Source organism: Catharus ustulatus, chromosome 20, assembly GCF_009819885.2.
Source record: "Catharus ustulatus isolate bCatUst1 chromosome 20, bCatUst1.pri.v2, whole genome shotgun sequence".
In the NCBI taxonomy this organism is placed as follows: Eukaryota; Metazoa; Chordata; class Aves; order Passeriformes; family Turdidae; genus Catharus; species Catharus ustulatus.
In genome coordinates this window covers 6,115,910-6,130,327 of record NC_046240.1, presented here as the reverse complement: position 1 = coordinate 6,130,327, position 14,418 = coordinate 6,115,910, and the positions used below count along the sequence as shown (strand labels likewise).

The following is a 14,418-nucleotide window of genomic DNA, read 5'->3' as shown; positions in this document are numbered from 1 at the left end:
TCCAGGGCAGTGTTAGGGAACAGGGGAGATGTGCCCACAGACCAAAGCCAACATTCACTGATCCTTGAGAGGGAGAAATCATAGCAGAAGGAGTCTAAGTCATGGACTCTGCCTTTGTGCTACAGTTTAGCTTCCAGCATCCATGGACAAAAATCACCTCATCTGACCAAGAAGCACAAGCCTGTCAGAGGAATCATGGCTCTGATCAAGCCTCCCTGCCATACTGCAGGGCACTGGGGCTCTGCAGCAAACACATTTAACTGGCAGAAGCTCTTTAATCAAACAACCTCTCTGCTCACTGCAGCATTCCCTGCTCTCCAGGAGCTGCAGCATCTCCATCTGGGTACATCCAGATGAGCTGTTTGGGATATATATTGGGATATATATACCAGGGTATATATGCAGCATCTCATCCCCAGGGCATCCTGGTATAGCCCAAAACCAACCCCTTTCAGCACCAAGGAATCACTAGTTTGGAAATAAACTGAGGTACATTTAGCCTTCAAATGTCTTCAGGATCCCAGCCATCCATCACCCAGACCAGAGGAATTTCCAGGCCCTGATTCAGCAGGACTCAAGCATGTGCATGGCTCTGACCATGCTGTCATCCCAGCACAACCCAAGCTTGGACTTACTGCCCAGAGGCTGCATACCAGAGGCTTAGAGACAAAATGTTATTTTTCTAAAGAAAATGAAAAACAGAAGTCTGCCCAACATTTTTATAATACAAGAGAAAATGTAGCTGCAAAGCAACTGCAGTAAGACACAGGCTCTAGAGTGGCTCCAGCCCAGGCTCCTTTGCCAACAACCTTTTTCATCATCAAGTGACTGAACCACACAATGAGCCTTCCAGGGTATTTAGAGGTGACCTGGACAGAAAAAATAAATTCTGCTTGTTCCCTTTCACTTTTAGCTTGTGATAGACTGGAGAATATTTACCCCTGGTCCTGTTGCTTGCATGTTTTGGGGTTTTTTAATATTAAGTATTCAAGTCCTGTCTAATTTTAAAGAATATTTCCTCCTATTGTGTGTTATATTTATTCATTCTTAATGTTGCTAATAAAAGTAAGTACAAGTTATGTGGCAAAGGCAGTTATTTCCATTTCATTCTTATGCACAAAAGACTTGACATCTCAGGACAGGCTGTTTTTATTTTCACAGTATGACAAAGACCAGGAACTTAAGCACACTAATATATTAAAATGCATTTAAAAGAGCAGCATGGAATCAAATTCCTGTGAAAACTAGATCCTATGGGACACTGGGGATTTAGAAGAAACTTTGCAAAAAAGACCACATTTCCCAAATTCTTCTATTTTTTTCCTTTCTTTTTTTTTTTTTTTTTTTTTTTTTTTTTTTTTTTTTTTTTGGGGTGGTGAGGGGAGGGTGGGTGTGAAACCTAAGTAAAATGGAAGATATCAATGACGATCTAATCCAGCAAAGCAAGCAAACCTGTGGCTTTCCTTTTTTGGCCCCGGCAGTATTTACCAGGACCAGAGAGTGCTAAAATCATTTAGCTACCTCTCAGAAAGCTCACATTTAGCCAGCAGAGAAAGACCGGCCTTACTTGACAAGTTCCACAAGAATCTTTATTTCATGGGAAGGGAGTCAGGCAGGATTCTCCCAAAGGGCAGACAGCCATATTTATAGGTTTAGGGGGGATTGAAACTACAGCCAATAAAAGTTTATACAAAGAACAGCATCCAATCTAAGTGAGATGTTCTAAAGGCAAACTGACCAATTACACAGACTAATTTCTAACCAATTATCTTCCAAAGTGTTAGAGAGTGACCAAATTCTTAAGGAATTTGGCTCAACCTTGGTGTCTAGGATACCTTATCTATTATAGCAAGTTCCAGGGGCCAGGAGAAGATGGCTTTGGAGGGATTGTATCATCCACACAAACCCACTCCCATCTCATTTTCAAAGCAGTCAGTTTGCACCGCACTGGAAGGGAGAGGTGCAATGGGATCCATGTTCCCAAAGCCCTGGATTGAGCTGGGAGCCAGCTGTGGGATGGCAGAGGTGGATGTCTGACAGCAAACCCCCTGGCCAACAGCCCAGCCCAGCACAGCTCTGCCTGTCCCCCAGCCCTGCAGTACCTTTGGCTGCTGGTAGTGCTCCATGGCCATGGTGATGACGTTGAGGCCGATGACGCCGGTGATGAACAGGTCCAGGTAGTGGCTGGTGCACATCTGGTGGATCAGGAGGCGGAACCGCGAGTAATCCGAGTAGTAGGGCTTACACTGAGCTTCTGCAGCGGGAGGAGAGCGACAGCAAATCAAGGGATTTCTCTGTGCCTTTCTCAAGGCAGTGCGCCCTCGCTCTCCAGCTCCAGGGATGTTAAATTCCAAACCAACCACAGCAACATGCTGCCTTTTTTATTTCCTGTTTCTCCTTGCTGGCATGTTACAGTTTTTAACACACAGCAGGGCTCCCATCATCTCACATCCATTGAATATCTTCAGTGGGACATGCTCTATACTCAGCCTTGTGGCATCAGGGATGAGGTGAGCTGGGACTAGTGTGCTGTTAAAGATAACTTTTCTCTAAAGGGAAATTTAAGTTAAATTTAAATTAAACCAACAATTTTTGTTTCTGCTGATCTTAAAAAGTCCCCAGAGCATCTGAAAACCCAATTATTGGTCAGATGCTGGGGATACACTTTACTAACAATTGCCTAAAAACACAGGCCATTGAGTTTGTGCTGGTCTTTGAAAGAGTGCAAACAAATTACGTTCTTTGCAATAAACTGTAGAGACAACAGAATTCAACAATTTGGCTGTCAGAAAAATGGTCCATAAAAACACCAAGGAAAACTGATCAATGAGCCTTAATGATCAGAAAATAGAGATTCTCCATTTAGACAAGATTATCAAAGCACAGATTTCAGTGTCCAACTCAGACAGTTTCAGCTCCCTCGGGGATGACACGTGGGCTTTAGACCCCAAATGTTCCTAGAGATAAACTCATTTCCTCACCTAATCTCTAATGAGGAAATGCCAAGGCTGAGTATATAATTCAGTACAATTTTCAAGGAGGCATTATAATGCAGATTGAAGTGGAAAGGGCTGTCTTGAAGATGTCAGAGTATAACATTACCCTCATAATGAGATGATCAACTGGTTATGAAAATTATTGAGCTGTAAGAATTGCACAGTTGATATTTAGTGCTCCAGAGCAAATGTACAGTTTGACACATCAATTCAAGAAAAAAAGTTGGGCAAGAATGAAGCCAGGAAGCACAGGTTTGGGTCGCCCTGGGGGAAAACTAATTCTGGAAGATTATATTTTGCCTGGAAATAGAGTTCACTTTGTCAGTGATTGCCATGACATTGCAATCAAATCCATAGATTTAATGGTTTCATGTGCTCCCTGCTTCATAGCAGGATCCAGAAAAATCCCTTTTGTTTTTTTCCATAGAGACAGACCTTTCCCTTCCAGCCCAGGGACCAAAGGGAAAAACACTCAGCAGTTTTATTCTGTAGGGGTTTGGAAAGCCCAGAGTTCTGTTTCAGTGTCATCCAGTGAAAGGCAGTATTAATATTCACTTTCTGATCTGCAGTGGGCTTTAGGTGATCTGCATCTGAGTGCTATGGCACAGTATTGATGGAAAGGTCTATAAAATTAATTTTCATGCTGATTCTATTGAGTGCTTATGAAAAAAGTAGACTAGTAGTTGCTGACTCACTCATAAGACTTTGTCAGATATCTCAGAATCTGCATAAATCTCCATAAAGTCAAGATATCTTGATCACATTATGCTAAATTATGAGTAGCAAATTAACTAAAATGTTTGAATACAATTAGGTTAGGAATAGGACCTATTTTTATGAACCAACTTATCATCTCGGAAAGAAACACCATCGTAATTGGATCACTTACTTCTTCTATATTTATGCATAATTCACATTCAAAAAGAAAAATGTCAACGTTTCTACCTTTTCCTGCAATGGATTTACTTATGAATAATTACACTGGAATTCAATTTTTTTTCTCAGTTTTTACTGACAGGTCATTCCAAATCCTACAGAATAGCACCAGTGCTGTTAGAACAGAGAGAGGATTTAGAGAGAGGTTGTAAATGTTCCCTTTGCAGGGCTCCTGCACCTGGATTAGCTGGTGCATGACCTTATAAGCAGGGTCGCTAATTGTGCAGATATCTGCAGAGGCTTCTCCCCTCTGCATCCCCCTCTCCCAAATCTCCTGTTCACCTTTCCCAGCACCCAGGTTTCCACAGGCAACCCTGTCTGGGTGCTGCTCTCACAGATGCCCTTGCAGCCTTTGAAAATTCCCAGTGAGAATTGTTCCATCCTTCCCCGTTAACTTTTTAAAGAGGGGATTTGGTAACCCATGCTTACAAATCATGTCACCACTCCCTTCCCCAGTGTCCCCATGCCAGCCATGCATCTTGGTGCCATTCAGTGCTCCCATGGGATGACCCCACACACAGGCTAACGTGCTGCCTGAGGGCTAGGGATAAATCCCAGCTGTGTCTAGGTGGGCAGGGAACTTTCTGAACAGAAAAATAATTTTTTTTTACCATTGTGAAAATACCACTCCTTTAACAGAGTTTTGCAGAGAATTTGGGGATAGACCCAATATAATCCTCCTGTGCAAAGCCCATGCCCCCTATGACACAGTGCCAATTTTAATTATTGCAATAAAGAGCTTAACAATACCAACATCTTGGGAAATACAGACATCTGTTAAATTCCGGGTGGTGAACTTCACAACTAACACAACACCACATTACTGTACTGTTACAATACACTGTGTCAAGAACAAGAGCTCTGGGTTAGTCTTGGTTATTACTGGAAAGGTTAATGTGGCTTCCAGGCACGTATGGTGTTAAAGAAAGGAGGAGAGCAAACCAACAAAGAGGAATTTGCAGAATGAGAAAAGATGAGGAAATACAGCAAAAGCCCACTGAGATACATCAGGCTGGTAAACAGGGTGTAAATCGAGCTGCTTCACCAGGGCTGGGGCCAAGACAGAGGGAGGAGTGGGTCAGATCTGGAGATCATTACACAGGATTAACTTGGCTCAGATGGTGGATCCTGAGAAATCTCCTCCTAACCCGGGCAGAAGGGGATGTTGCAGCAGCTGGGAGGAGTTCTGAGAGGTGCCAGCTGCCCCTTCATCCTGGGTGAGGGGGTCCAAGGGGACTGACTGGGCTGGACTGGGGTGCACTTGGTTTGAGCTCATCATTTCTATGGGCTCTCAACTCACTTGTATCCCAAGCTTGAGTACTCAACTCTTGGCATCAAGCTGTAGGATTGTAATTGATCCCCTTGACAAGGGCTGGGAACTCACCACATTCTCTCCTGTTTGGTTGGGAAGGAAATTACCATTACTGTTGCAGGATAAACATTTGCCATTCCTAATCCCTGTCTAACTTTTCCCAGGCCAGGTGCCCTTGGGGTGCAGTGATCCCAGACTGGGTTTGGGGCACTAAACCCTGTACTAAACCTGCATTTGTTCTGTGGGATGTCACCTGTGAAACACTGCCAGCAGCACGGGGCACCTCTGGTTTTACTGGGCAGTGCCACTCCCAGCTCCCAGAGTCTCCCAGGGCAGGGAGTGGGACTGGGGTCACTTTCCTCCCATTAATTGCATTTTTTGGGGGGGAGTCAAGCTGGGCAGGTAGCTCCAAAGTATCTCTGAGGAGCATCTGCCTCTGAATATAGCCCTGTCAGGAGAGAAATTGCCACTTTCCCCGAGGTGACTTCGAGCTGGAGGTGCGTGGGCACAGGAAATTGGAATTCACAAGAGGGGGACAATTCCATTACTGTCTCCTTCAGCTTCTTCCTTCTCCTATAATAAGGGAATTAACTCCTTTCCAGGTTTGGGTATCTGGAGGACAGCAGCAAACCAGTGAGCAATGAGCCCATGACGCAGCTGGATTTACAAAATGTATCAAGAACATTATTAGGTTAAAAAGTAGTTTGCACTGAAGGAACTTGTTTTATTTAAACACAGAGTTTTACTTGGCTTTTATTGTACTAAATGGATTTATTAAAAGAAAAAAAAAGAGGGGGGAAATGGAAAATGATAAATTATTTCCACTGCGAAGATTCCAGTTGTGATAGAATGTAGACTTGGAGAAAAAAAAAAGGAAAAAAAAAATTATAAAATATCTCACTAATCACCAGGCAGCAGCACACACACACACACTCAATTCCATCTTGTCTTCACAGAAAGAGGAAAGAAGTCCTCTGAAAGTGCAGGGATGTGGGCAAGCTTTGGGTCACAACTCCAAATTCCTCGCTGAACCACAGGAGGTTCATCTACTGCACCCAGGGACTGATTCCCTAAATTCCCAACAGTCAGGTTCAGAAATAAAACCTTTCTATTTCCTCATGTTGGTGCCTGAAGAGCAGCATGGCACATTCACTACCACTGGATCCAAAGAAAAGACAACAAAAGGAAACACAAAGCACAGACCTGACAATTGTACACGTTTTCAGGGCAAACACTAAGAGACTTTCTGAGCCTGCACGGGATAACGGAGGGGTTTGGAATGAGTTCAGTGCCTTAAAAATAACATAAAATAAGATAACCTTGATGCAACTCTGGAGGACCAGGAGAGGAGTCACAATCAAGCAAAAGGAGAAAAAAAAAATCAGATCACCAACCCCAGTGAGAGCCCCTCCCTCACGCTGCCCCCATTTCACAGGAGAGGCCAGCAAGAGCAGCGAGAAAGACAGCAAAGAAATACAAATATCAGGAATGGCAGTGGGAAGGAGATTCAGGATTTATTAAAGCATGTTGTGATAATTTCCAACAAGGCCTTAGAAATACAAGGTAGAACCTCTGTCTCCTTGAGTTATCTCTTCAGTGAAAGCCAATTTTTATTTAATCAAAGCTCTCTGCAATCTAAGAGAGATGGATGGAGCCCTGCTCCCATCTCAAGCAGTGGGAGCCTGTGCACAGGTGAGAGTTTTAATGGCACAATTTTTGTGGTGTATTATTTTTGTCGAAAATTACAGCTATATTTGTTTCTATGTTAGTGCCTCTTTAAATATTCAGGCTAATATTCTTAAGTTATGAATTAAACAAAATGTTTGCCAGATCAAAGCTTCTCCTAAAAATAAAAAGAGCAAGGGATGGATTTGCAGCCCTGAGCATCATCCTGAGAAGGGGGGCTGGGAAAGGGAGGTGTGAGCAAGCTGTGGGTCAGAAAAGGACAGCTCAGACCCCATTAGTGTTGAGTCCAGCTGGTCCATCTCCACCAGGCCCTGCAAAGGCTTTCTTTATTTCTTCTAATTTACAAGATGCTTCATGGATTGAGCAACTCTTCATCAACACACAGAATTTACATGCTGGGCAGCACAGTGTCTAAATCCCATGCCCACAGTGGGGGTTGAGCTCCCTGTCGTAGCACTGAGGCTCTGCCCTATACTGAATTTTACCCTGCTGAAAAAAATACTCCCTGGAGCACAGTGTTTGTGGAGCAATAACCAAGGGCTGAAAAAATAATGAAATATCCTCCCTAAACATTCCAAAGACACGCATCTGCAAATTATTCAGAACTCCTAAGCTGGTGGTTGGAAATCTAAAGTCAACAGTAGAGGACCCATTTCACAGTCCAGTCATTATTCTCTTCAGAAAAAAAAAAGCTAAAAGAACCAAAAAATAAAAAAAGAAAAAGAAAAAAAAAGACCATGAAAAGTCTGACAGCGTCATAACGAAAACTAGAGGGGGAAAAAAAAAACTGAATAACATAAGATGATCGAGGAATAAATTAAGGGTTGCAAGTGTCAGTGCTGGGGCAGGTGTGCAGACCTGCACCCAGGATGAGATGCGTGTGCCATGGAGGAAGCGAACGAGCCTTGCACCACACACATGGTTTAGTGGGATGCCTCAGCCGCGTGGCCAACGTTAGTGACACAGCACTGCCATTCAGGGGACGAGACGTGCCGGCTTCCCAGTACCTTGCACTGCACTGGCTGAGCTCTCCATTAATACATCATCCAGCATTAGATCTAAAAGAATGAAACGGCATTAATCACCCGGCAGGACACACGGCAAGACTCCCCAGCCCCTTCGCAGGCTCCTGCGCTCGCGGGCTCTGCGGTGCCTCCACCAGGAGCGTTTCCTTGTGGGATCCTTGTGCCTCCTGGAGGGTGGGCTCAGGCACACGTGAAAAAGGAAGGGCTCTTGTGCTTCTCCCACGGGCACAGGTGGAAGCCCAAGACATCCCCAAGAACCCCCTCAGCCGACGATGAAGACACTGCTGAAGGTCGAGCTGGGACACTTCCTGCTGGGACAGCAACACCTCACAGTGACCACTCCTGCACTGCCCACACCTCAGAGCTCACACTGCCCTGGTTTGCAGACACCTGATTGGACACATGCACTGCAAGAGTCTACAACCAAAAATGACCGTGCCACCAGTCAGATGTCGATGTCTGTCTGTACCTGTCATCCCTAAGCTGGCTTGGGCACCTGGGGTCACTGAGGAAGTCCAGCTGAAAGGAACCCCCAAGCAGCTGCTGGCACAGTTCCAGCCCTAGTCTTGGTTTAATCTGCAAGTTCCCACTGTGCAGAACAAAGTTAAGAAACAGCATCTGTTGCCTCCGAGGGCAAAGCTGGACACGGTCAATTAAAACCAATGTTTCGCTGAGCACAAATTGGGAAAATGGCTCTGAAGCGATTTGGAGGACTTCATACTTTGCTCTTGAAAGGTTTTTGTGGCAATTGAATACTCAGCAATATTTGATCCTCAGTAAAATAGCTGTTTATTGCCTCTTTAATTAGGCATTTCATAGCACTGAATGAATAACTGTATCTCCAAGGATGGTTTGTGATTCCTTCCTGCTGGGAAATTGCCCAGACTTACATCTTTTCTTCATCTAGTTCCTCTAGCATTATAAATAAAGTAATTAATAATAACTAAACATCTATTTTTCTTCTACAGAAATGTCTGCATTCCAAAACTGCAACTTTAAATAGCGATCATTCTATCTAGCCTTTAAAATCCTTTTCTAACTCATCAGCCTGAAACTGTGCTTGGGAACTTGAACTAAGCAAAAGAGCTTTCTAGGCATTTTCTAGAGGAGGAAAAAGAAAACTCAAAAACCCCAGCAACAAAAAACCATCTGTCCATCTGTATCCCACTTATCTGAGAACAGTCTAATGTTCCTCCAGTGCTCTTGAGGGAAGCCTCCTACTTTACACTGGCCAGTGAGGGAACCAGGCTCTCAGCATAAACCCAAGTTTGATGGTCAGGGGCTGGTGTGGCACATCCTAGTGGTTACAAAACCTGTGAAGCTCATGGGACTGAAAGATGTTAGCAAAGGAAATGTTTGGGTAAGTGCTGAACTGAGAGAGGCCGAGGCAGCGCTGTTGGTGGTTCCGTGATTAAGCCTGTAACAGCTATTAAACACCTCTCAGGCTATTAGAAATAAAACAGACTTAGTATCACCAGCTTTGGGAACAAGCACCTGATCAGATAGCCTTTTAAACAGTGCTGAAGTCTGTCAAAGATAGAGAAGTGAAATGGGACAGGGAGAGAGCAGGACTGACCAGGGAGAGAAAATGCGAGGCTGTGGACAGGAAGGGCAAAGGAGAAAGTTCAGTCAGAAGAGAGAGCATGCAAGAAGAGCACCTCCAACCTGGCTAACTTATTCCTGAGTTATACAACTACATTAAAATGAAGAGAGACTAAGAGTCAAATGTCAGGTTGGAGACTTTTGGCAGAGTGGGGTCTTTCCTCGTGTCACCTGTAGAGCCTCCTCTAGGCAGGGCTGCACACTTGCACATCTGGTGGGAGTTGGGTTCAGTTTGCACCAACACTATTTTGTGTGTGAGTTACTCTCCTTGTCTGTTTTTTTTTTCTTCTAATCTGTATTTCTCAAGCAAATGCATTGATATGTTTCTCTATGGAGTTTTAAAGCATTACTAGAATGAGATGGCTCCAGTATTTTATTACATTCTTGAATAGCAGTGATGCTACCGTGCCAATAAATAAACCTGCTTGTTAAATGGGACAGGTAACATCACTGTGGCATTACAAGACTGTAATAAACCAGTGAATCCAGTTATCAGCAGCAGTGCTCATGACTGAGATTTATGATGCCATCCAGCACTACTGATCTTTGCAGTTGTCACTGTTTGTGTGACACTGAGCTCTGCTATCCAAGAAGTTCCAGGCCTGATTATTATTATTTTTTAATTTAAATAACCCCCAATGGAAAGGTCATTGCAAATCATGCAGCCATTAAAAAGGCTTCCTTGGCTCCTTGCTCAGCCTAAAATGACACTATTTCCTTCATGCAAATTTTATAGCTGGACATGCTTTTGGGAGAAGAATTATCACCAGACGCGAGGCAGGGAGGGGAGGGAGGAGGGGATTGTGTGGAAGGTCAAGCAGGACTCAGAAAGATGTGGAAAGACTACCGACCAGCCATCTGTTTCTCCTTACTCCTTCTCTTTTTCTCCAGCCGACGGAGCCTCTTCTCCTCCCGCCTCTTGGCCTCTTCCTCCTCCTGGTGCTGCCGACACTTGTGGAAATTCTCCACCACCACCCCCACAAACATGTTGAGGACGAAGAAGGCCACAATCAGCAAAAAGGAAATGAAGTAGAGGAGCATCCATGGGTTGTAGTTCATGACTGGCTGCAAAGTGGAGGAAGGCAAATTTCAACTGAACCTCAAAAAGAAAAATGGGAACAAATTGATACAGCTGTGCCATCCACAGAACTCACAGCCCTTTCAGGCAGCTCAGGCTGCTCTGTTCTTCCTGAAAATTAGAGCTTTCTGAGACATTTGAACTGACTGCTCCTGAAATGTGTTGAGGACAGAAGCACCACCTCTCTTCTGTGAAAAGGACAGCAGCATCCTTTGCAGCTACTGTAAGTCCCTCACTGCAAACCTCTACTGACACAAAGCACTACTTTTCTCATGACCAAACTGCTTAAGCAGTCAAACCATCCTTTGATAGGTGCACTTCAGTGATAGTTACTCCAGTCATGTTGCAAAATCTGTAGGGAGAGTGTTGAGTACAAATCCAGACTTTTTACTGAACTCATTGCATCCCACAACTTGGATTAAACGCCACCCTGGATCCCAATCCCAAACCCCCTCTGGCTGTGGAAGCCCACAGTACTTTCAAAACAACAGCTAAAACGTGTGACATTTGTCACAAGTGATGTGCTAGAGCTCTGCTGCAGCCTGTACCTGCTGGTCGACTCCCACAGCATCCAAGCCATCGTACATGATATCCACCCACCCGTCCTTGGAGGCCAGGACAAAGAGCGACATCAGGGCCTAGAAACGCATGGAAAAAAAGGCACAGTTGCACTAAAACTTTTTTTTAACTTGTAATATCTTACTCCTCTTTGCCCTTTCCTGCCTGAGGAATGTCATTACCTGTCTGATAATGGGACACTTTGATGACCAAGATTTCTCTCGGCAGCAAAACTTATCAATGCCAATGGCTGGCTCAGCAATGAGCAGCAATTCGGAAACCACAGTGCTGAAGACAAAAGCGGTTTCATTTCCACCCTCCGGGTCTCTACTGCTCCCAACTAATTAGTTCTTACCACACTGCTAAAAAAAGGCTGCGTTGCAGAGCTGGCTGAAAATGTCCAGCTCTATTAGACAAGCCCTTCTGCAAGATATATTTGGTTTGTTATGTAGCAGTGAAGCAATTAAGTGCTCCACGAAGCCACATGCGCTTGTTCTGTTCCGAAAAAAAAGTGTGTGCCTGCTTGGAAACACTGCCTTTGGGATTTACAGAGACAGAATGCTGTGCATGTGAACTGAATATTTACTGTGGCTGGCAGTGCCCTGTAAGAAAATCCCATGGGATAATAAGCCACAGGTTTTAAGTCAAGGAGGTAAAGGAGCAAAGAAGCAGATTACCGTTCTATTAATACCTGGCCGAGATTATCAAAATTATACTTGTGCCGGACCCATTTGTAGCTTGCTCCTGTACAATCCGATTTATTTGTGATGTTTCTGGTGTCCTCCCCCTGGCAGATGAAAAACTTGCCTTTGAAAAGCTGTGAAACACGCAAAGAAGAGAGGAAGAGTCAGGGTTCAGTCCACAGGTGATGGGCATTTCTCTGGAGTTCTCTGCACAGCCCACACAGCCAGAGCTGCTGAGGGAACTGACCTCATTCATGCAGGATATTAAGAGTGAGCAGCCTGTACAATACACACCTAATGAGCAAATGCAAGATTTCACATCGTTTAGGACACCCACCTCATGCATTAAGCTGTCTGGTTCAGTGATCTGAGACTCACCTAAAGGCCTTTGCTCCTGAATTGTTGGCTCAAATGTAGCCCCAACCAATAGCCCAGACCAGCTAATGGCTTCTTACCACACGTGGAACAACTCTGGTGACTCTCAGCCCAGTTAACAGCAAATGAAGTGTAACGGGGGCCTTCTGTCAGCAGAGAAGAGGTGGCAGCAAAGAGGCACAGGGATGGGCTAATCTCTGCTCACAGAGGTCACAGGGGGACACTTCAGAGGGGAGACAAAGCCCCAGGGTTGATGCTCATGTTGAATCACGACTGCTGTCAGTCCTGCTCTGCTCTCTGATCCTGGGTGCTGTGCCCCAGCTGTCAGAAAGCTCTGCAGGGTCTCTGAAAATATTCCCTGGGCACAGCTTAAGGAGCCAAGCCCAGCCCGTGCTGGGTACCTGATCCTGAGCTTATTTTCTTTGCTTTAAGCCTGGGGAGATGCAATTCCTGGAGAGTCAGGTCCTGATTTATATCTGCACGAGGAGCAGGAGCCTCCATGTGCTCAACTCTACACCTGGTGCTTCCCATGCATGGAACAGAAAGTGGCAGGGGATGATTACTTCAGACAGGGTGATTGATGCTAGCGGGATGGATGGTATCAAAGCCCAGGAGACAGCCAGCAAATCCACTTTTATTTGCTGACAGAAGCTATTGACATTACTGTTGGGAAGAAGGGGGAGGAATGGCAACCTGCTCTCCAGGCTCCTTAAAACACCACCTGGGTATACTGAGAAGAGACACTGATGGGGTTTGATCTGTTGTTCTAGACAAATAGCAGTAGAAATAACAGTGAACAAGATAAACCCACACACTTCTCCATGGGTTTCCTTCAGAAATCAACAGCAGGAAGATGGTCTCTGGGCATGCAAAATTAATCACTGCTCGACGCAATCAGAGAAATTTTGGATGCAAGAAGTATTCCCTGATCTTTCCATGGAGAAACACTATCTGTGGTAAGGCAGACTGGGGAGATGTAGTCTTCACAGAGAAAAGTTTTAATTAAACAGGAAAGTAAATAACTGTTTTTAGTGTATTGCCTGTAAATGTAACTTCTCCAGGAGCTGGACTGTAATGCCACTCAGGTGGGAGCAGTAACACTGCTCCTGACAGGGTTTGGAAATACAAAGCCTAATTTGCAAAAACACGGATCCCTGCCACTACTTCACAGTTTGGCACTTCTGAAAAAACCCAGTGTTTCCTACTGGACTGGCTTTATCCACTTATTCCTTGTATTTTATTTATGACTATTCACACATGGGCAGCTCTACAACCAAAACAGTTTTGCTAAGAGGAAATGCTGTTAGAAACTTCAATGTCTGGATTTTAATAGCATTAAAAACATCTAGTTTGATCCCCAGCTTATATTGAAATGGAAAAACTAACTGCAACTTTGAGAGATCATCTTCTTCTAGAAAATAGCTCTGGCCTCATCTTACACCTAATTAGACATAAATATTAACTGAGAATTTTGCATCCTGAATACAGGATCAGTCTTGCTTGTATCTACCACTGAATCACATCAATAGTCATGACAATTTAATGTAAAGCTGCAAGTCACCAGGGAAAGCATCACAATTAGCAGGGATGAAATTCAAAAAGCATACTGCAAGTTTTGTGGTCTGGCATAAATTTTCTCATGTCTGAGAGTTAGATTGTTTTATGGGATATGCTTAGTTTTATGAATCTGTTTAATATAATGGATGGATGCTGTTCTGGTGTAATGCTAAACCAATCTAGCTGCTGAGGTGGTTATGGATGGCATGATTTTCTTCCCTGTTTATTTTCAATGCTGTATTTATTATTTAAGCAGTATGTTAGTGTAAAATATTATATAAGACACCTTTCCAAAACAAAGCCAAATAGAGCTGCTTTCCAAAAGATGGCTGTGACAGATCAGATAAACTTCAGAAAGAAGTAAGTGTTATGTCAGAATATTTATATGAAGCAATCTCTTCTTCCCAGGTAATGAGAAACCAATTGCACTGGAAACTGCCACTTTTCCCCTGGGTTCCTGCACTCCTGGGAATGAGGATATTGCCAGCAGAGCTGGCAGGAAACAGACTCAGAAATCTGTTTCTGCAAGCTTTCAGTTACACAAACTGACAGAATCTGAATGAATCTCCAGTTCAAGGTCTCTCTGGAGTTTACAAGCCAATGATTTCAG

General features: G+C 44.2%; 1 protein-coding gene across 23 annotated transcripts in view; it reads right to left on the bottom strand.

Moving 5' to 3' along the window:
* The window catches only part of CACNA1G (calcium voltage-gated channel subunit alpha1 G), a 144,742-nt gene that overhangs the window by 25,292 nt on the left and 105,032 nt on the right, over window positions 1-14,418 (bottom strand). For 13 of the 23 annotated variants that reach the window (XR_004419806.1, XR_004419807.1, XM_033076861.2 and 10 more), the window contains 5 exons: window positions 11,885-12,010; window positions 11,184-11,273; window positions 10,409-10,622; window positions 7,938-7,988; window positions 2,103-2,254 (listed from right to left, as the gene is read on the bottom strand). Coding sequence is in view for 21 of the 23 variants with exons in the window: in XM_033076861.2 (XP_032932752.1) it covers window positions 2,103-2,254; window positions 7,938-7,988; window positions 10,409-10,622; window positions 11,184-11,273; window positions 11,885-12,010 (633 nt within the window). In the remaining 2 variants the exon portion in view is untranslated. The remainder of the gene's footprint in view (window positions 1-2,102; window positions 2,255-7,937; window positions 7,989-10,408; window positions 10,623-11,183; window positions 11,274-11,884; window positions 12,011-14,418) is intronic. The other 10 variants (XM_033076862.2, XM_033076865.2, XM_042779859.1 and 7 more) reach the window with 3 other exon arrangements.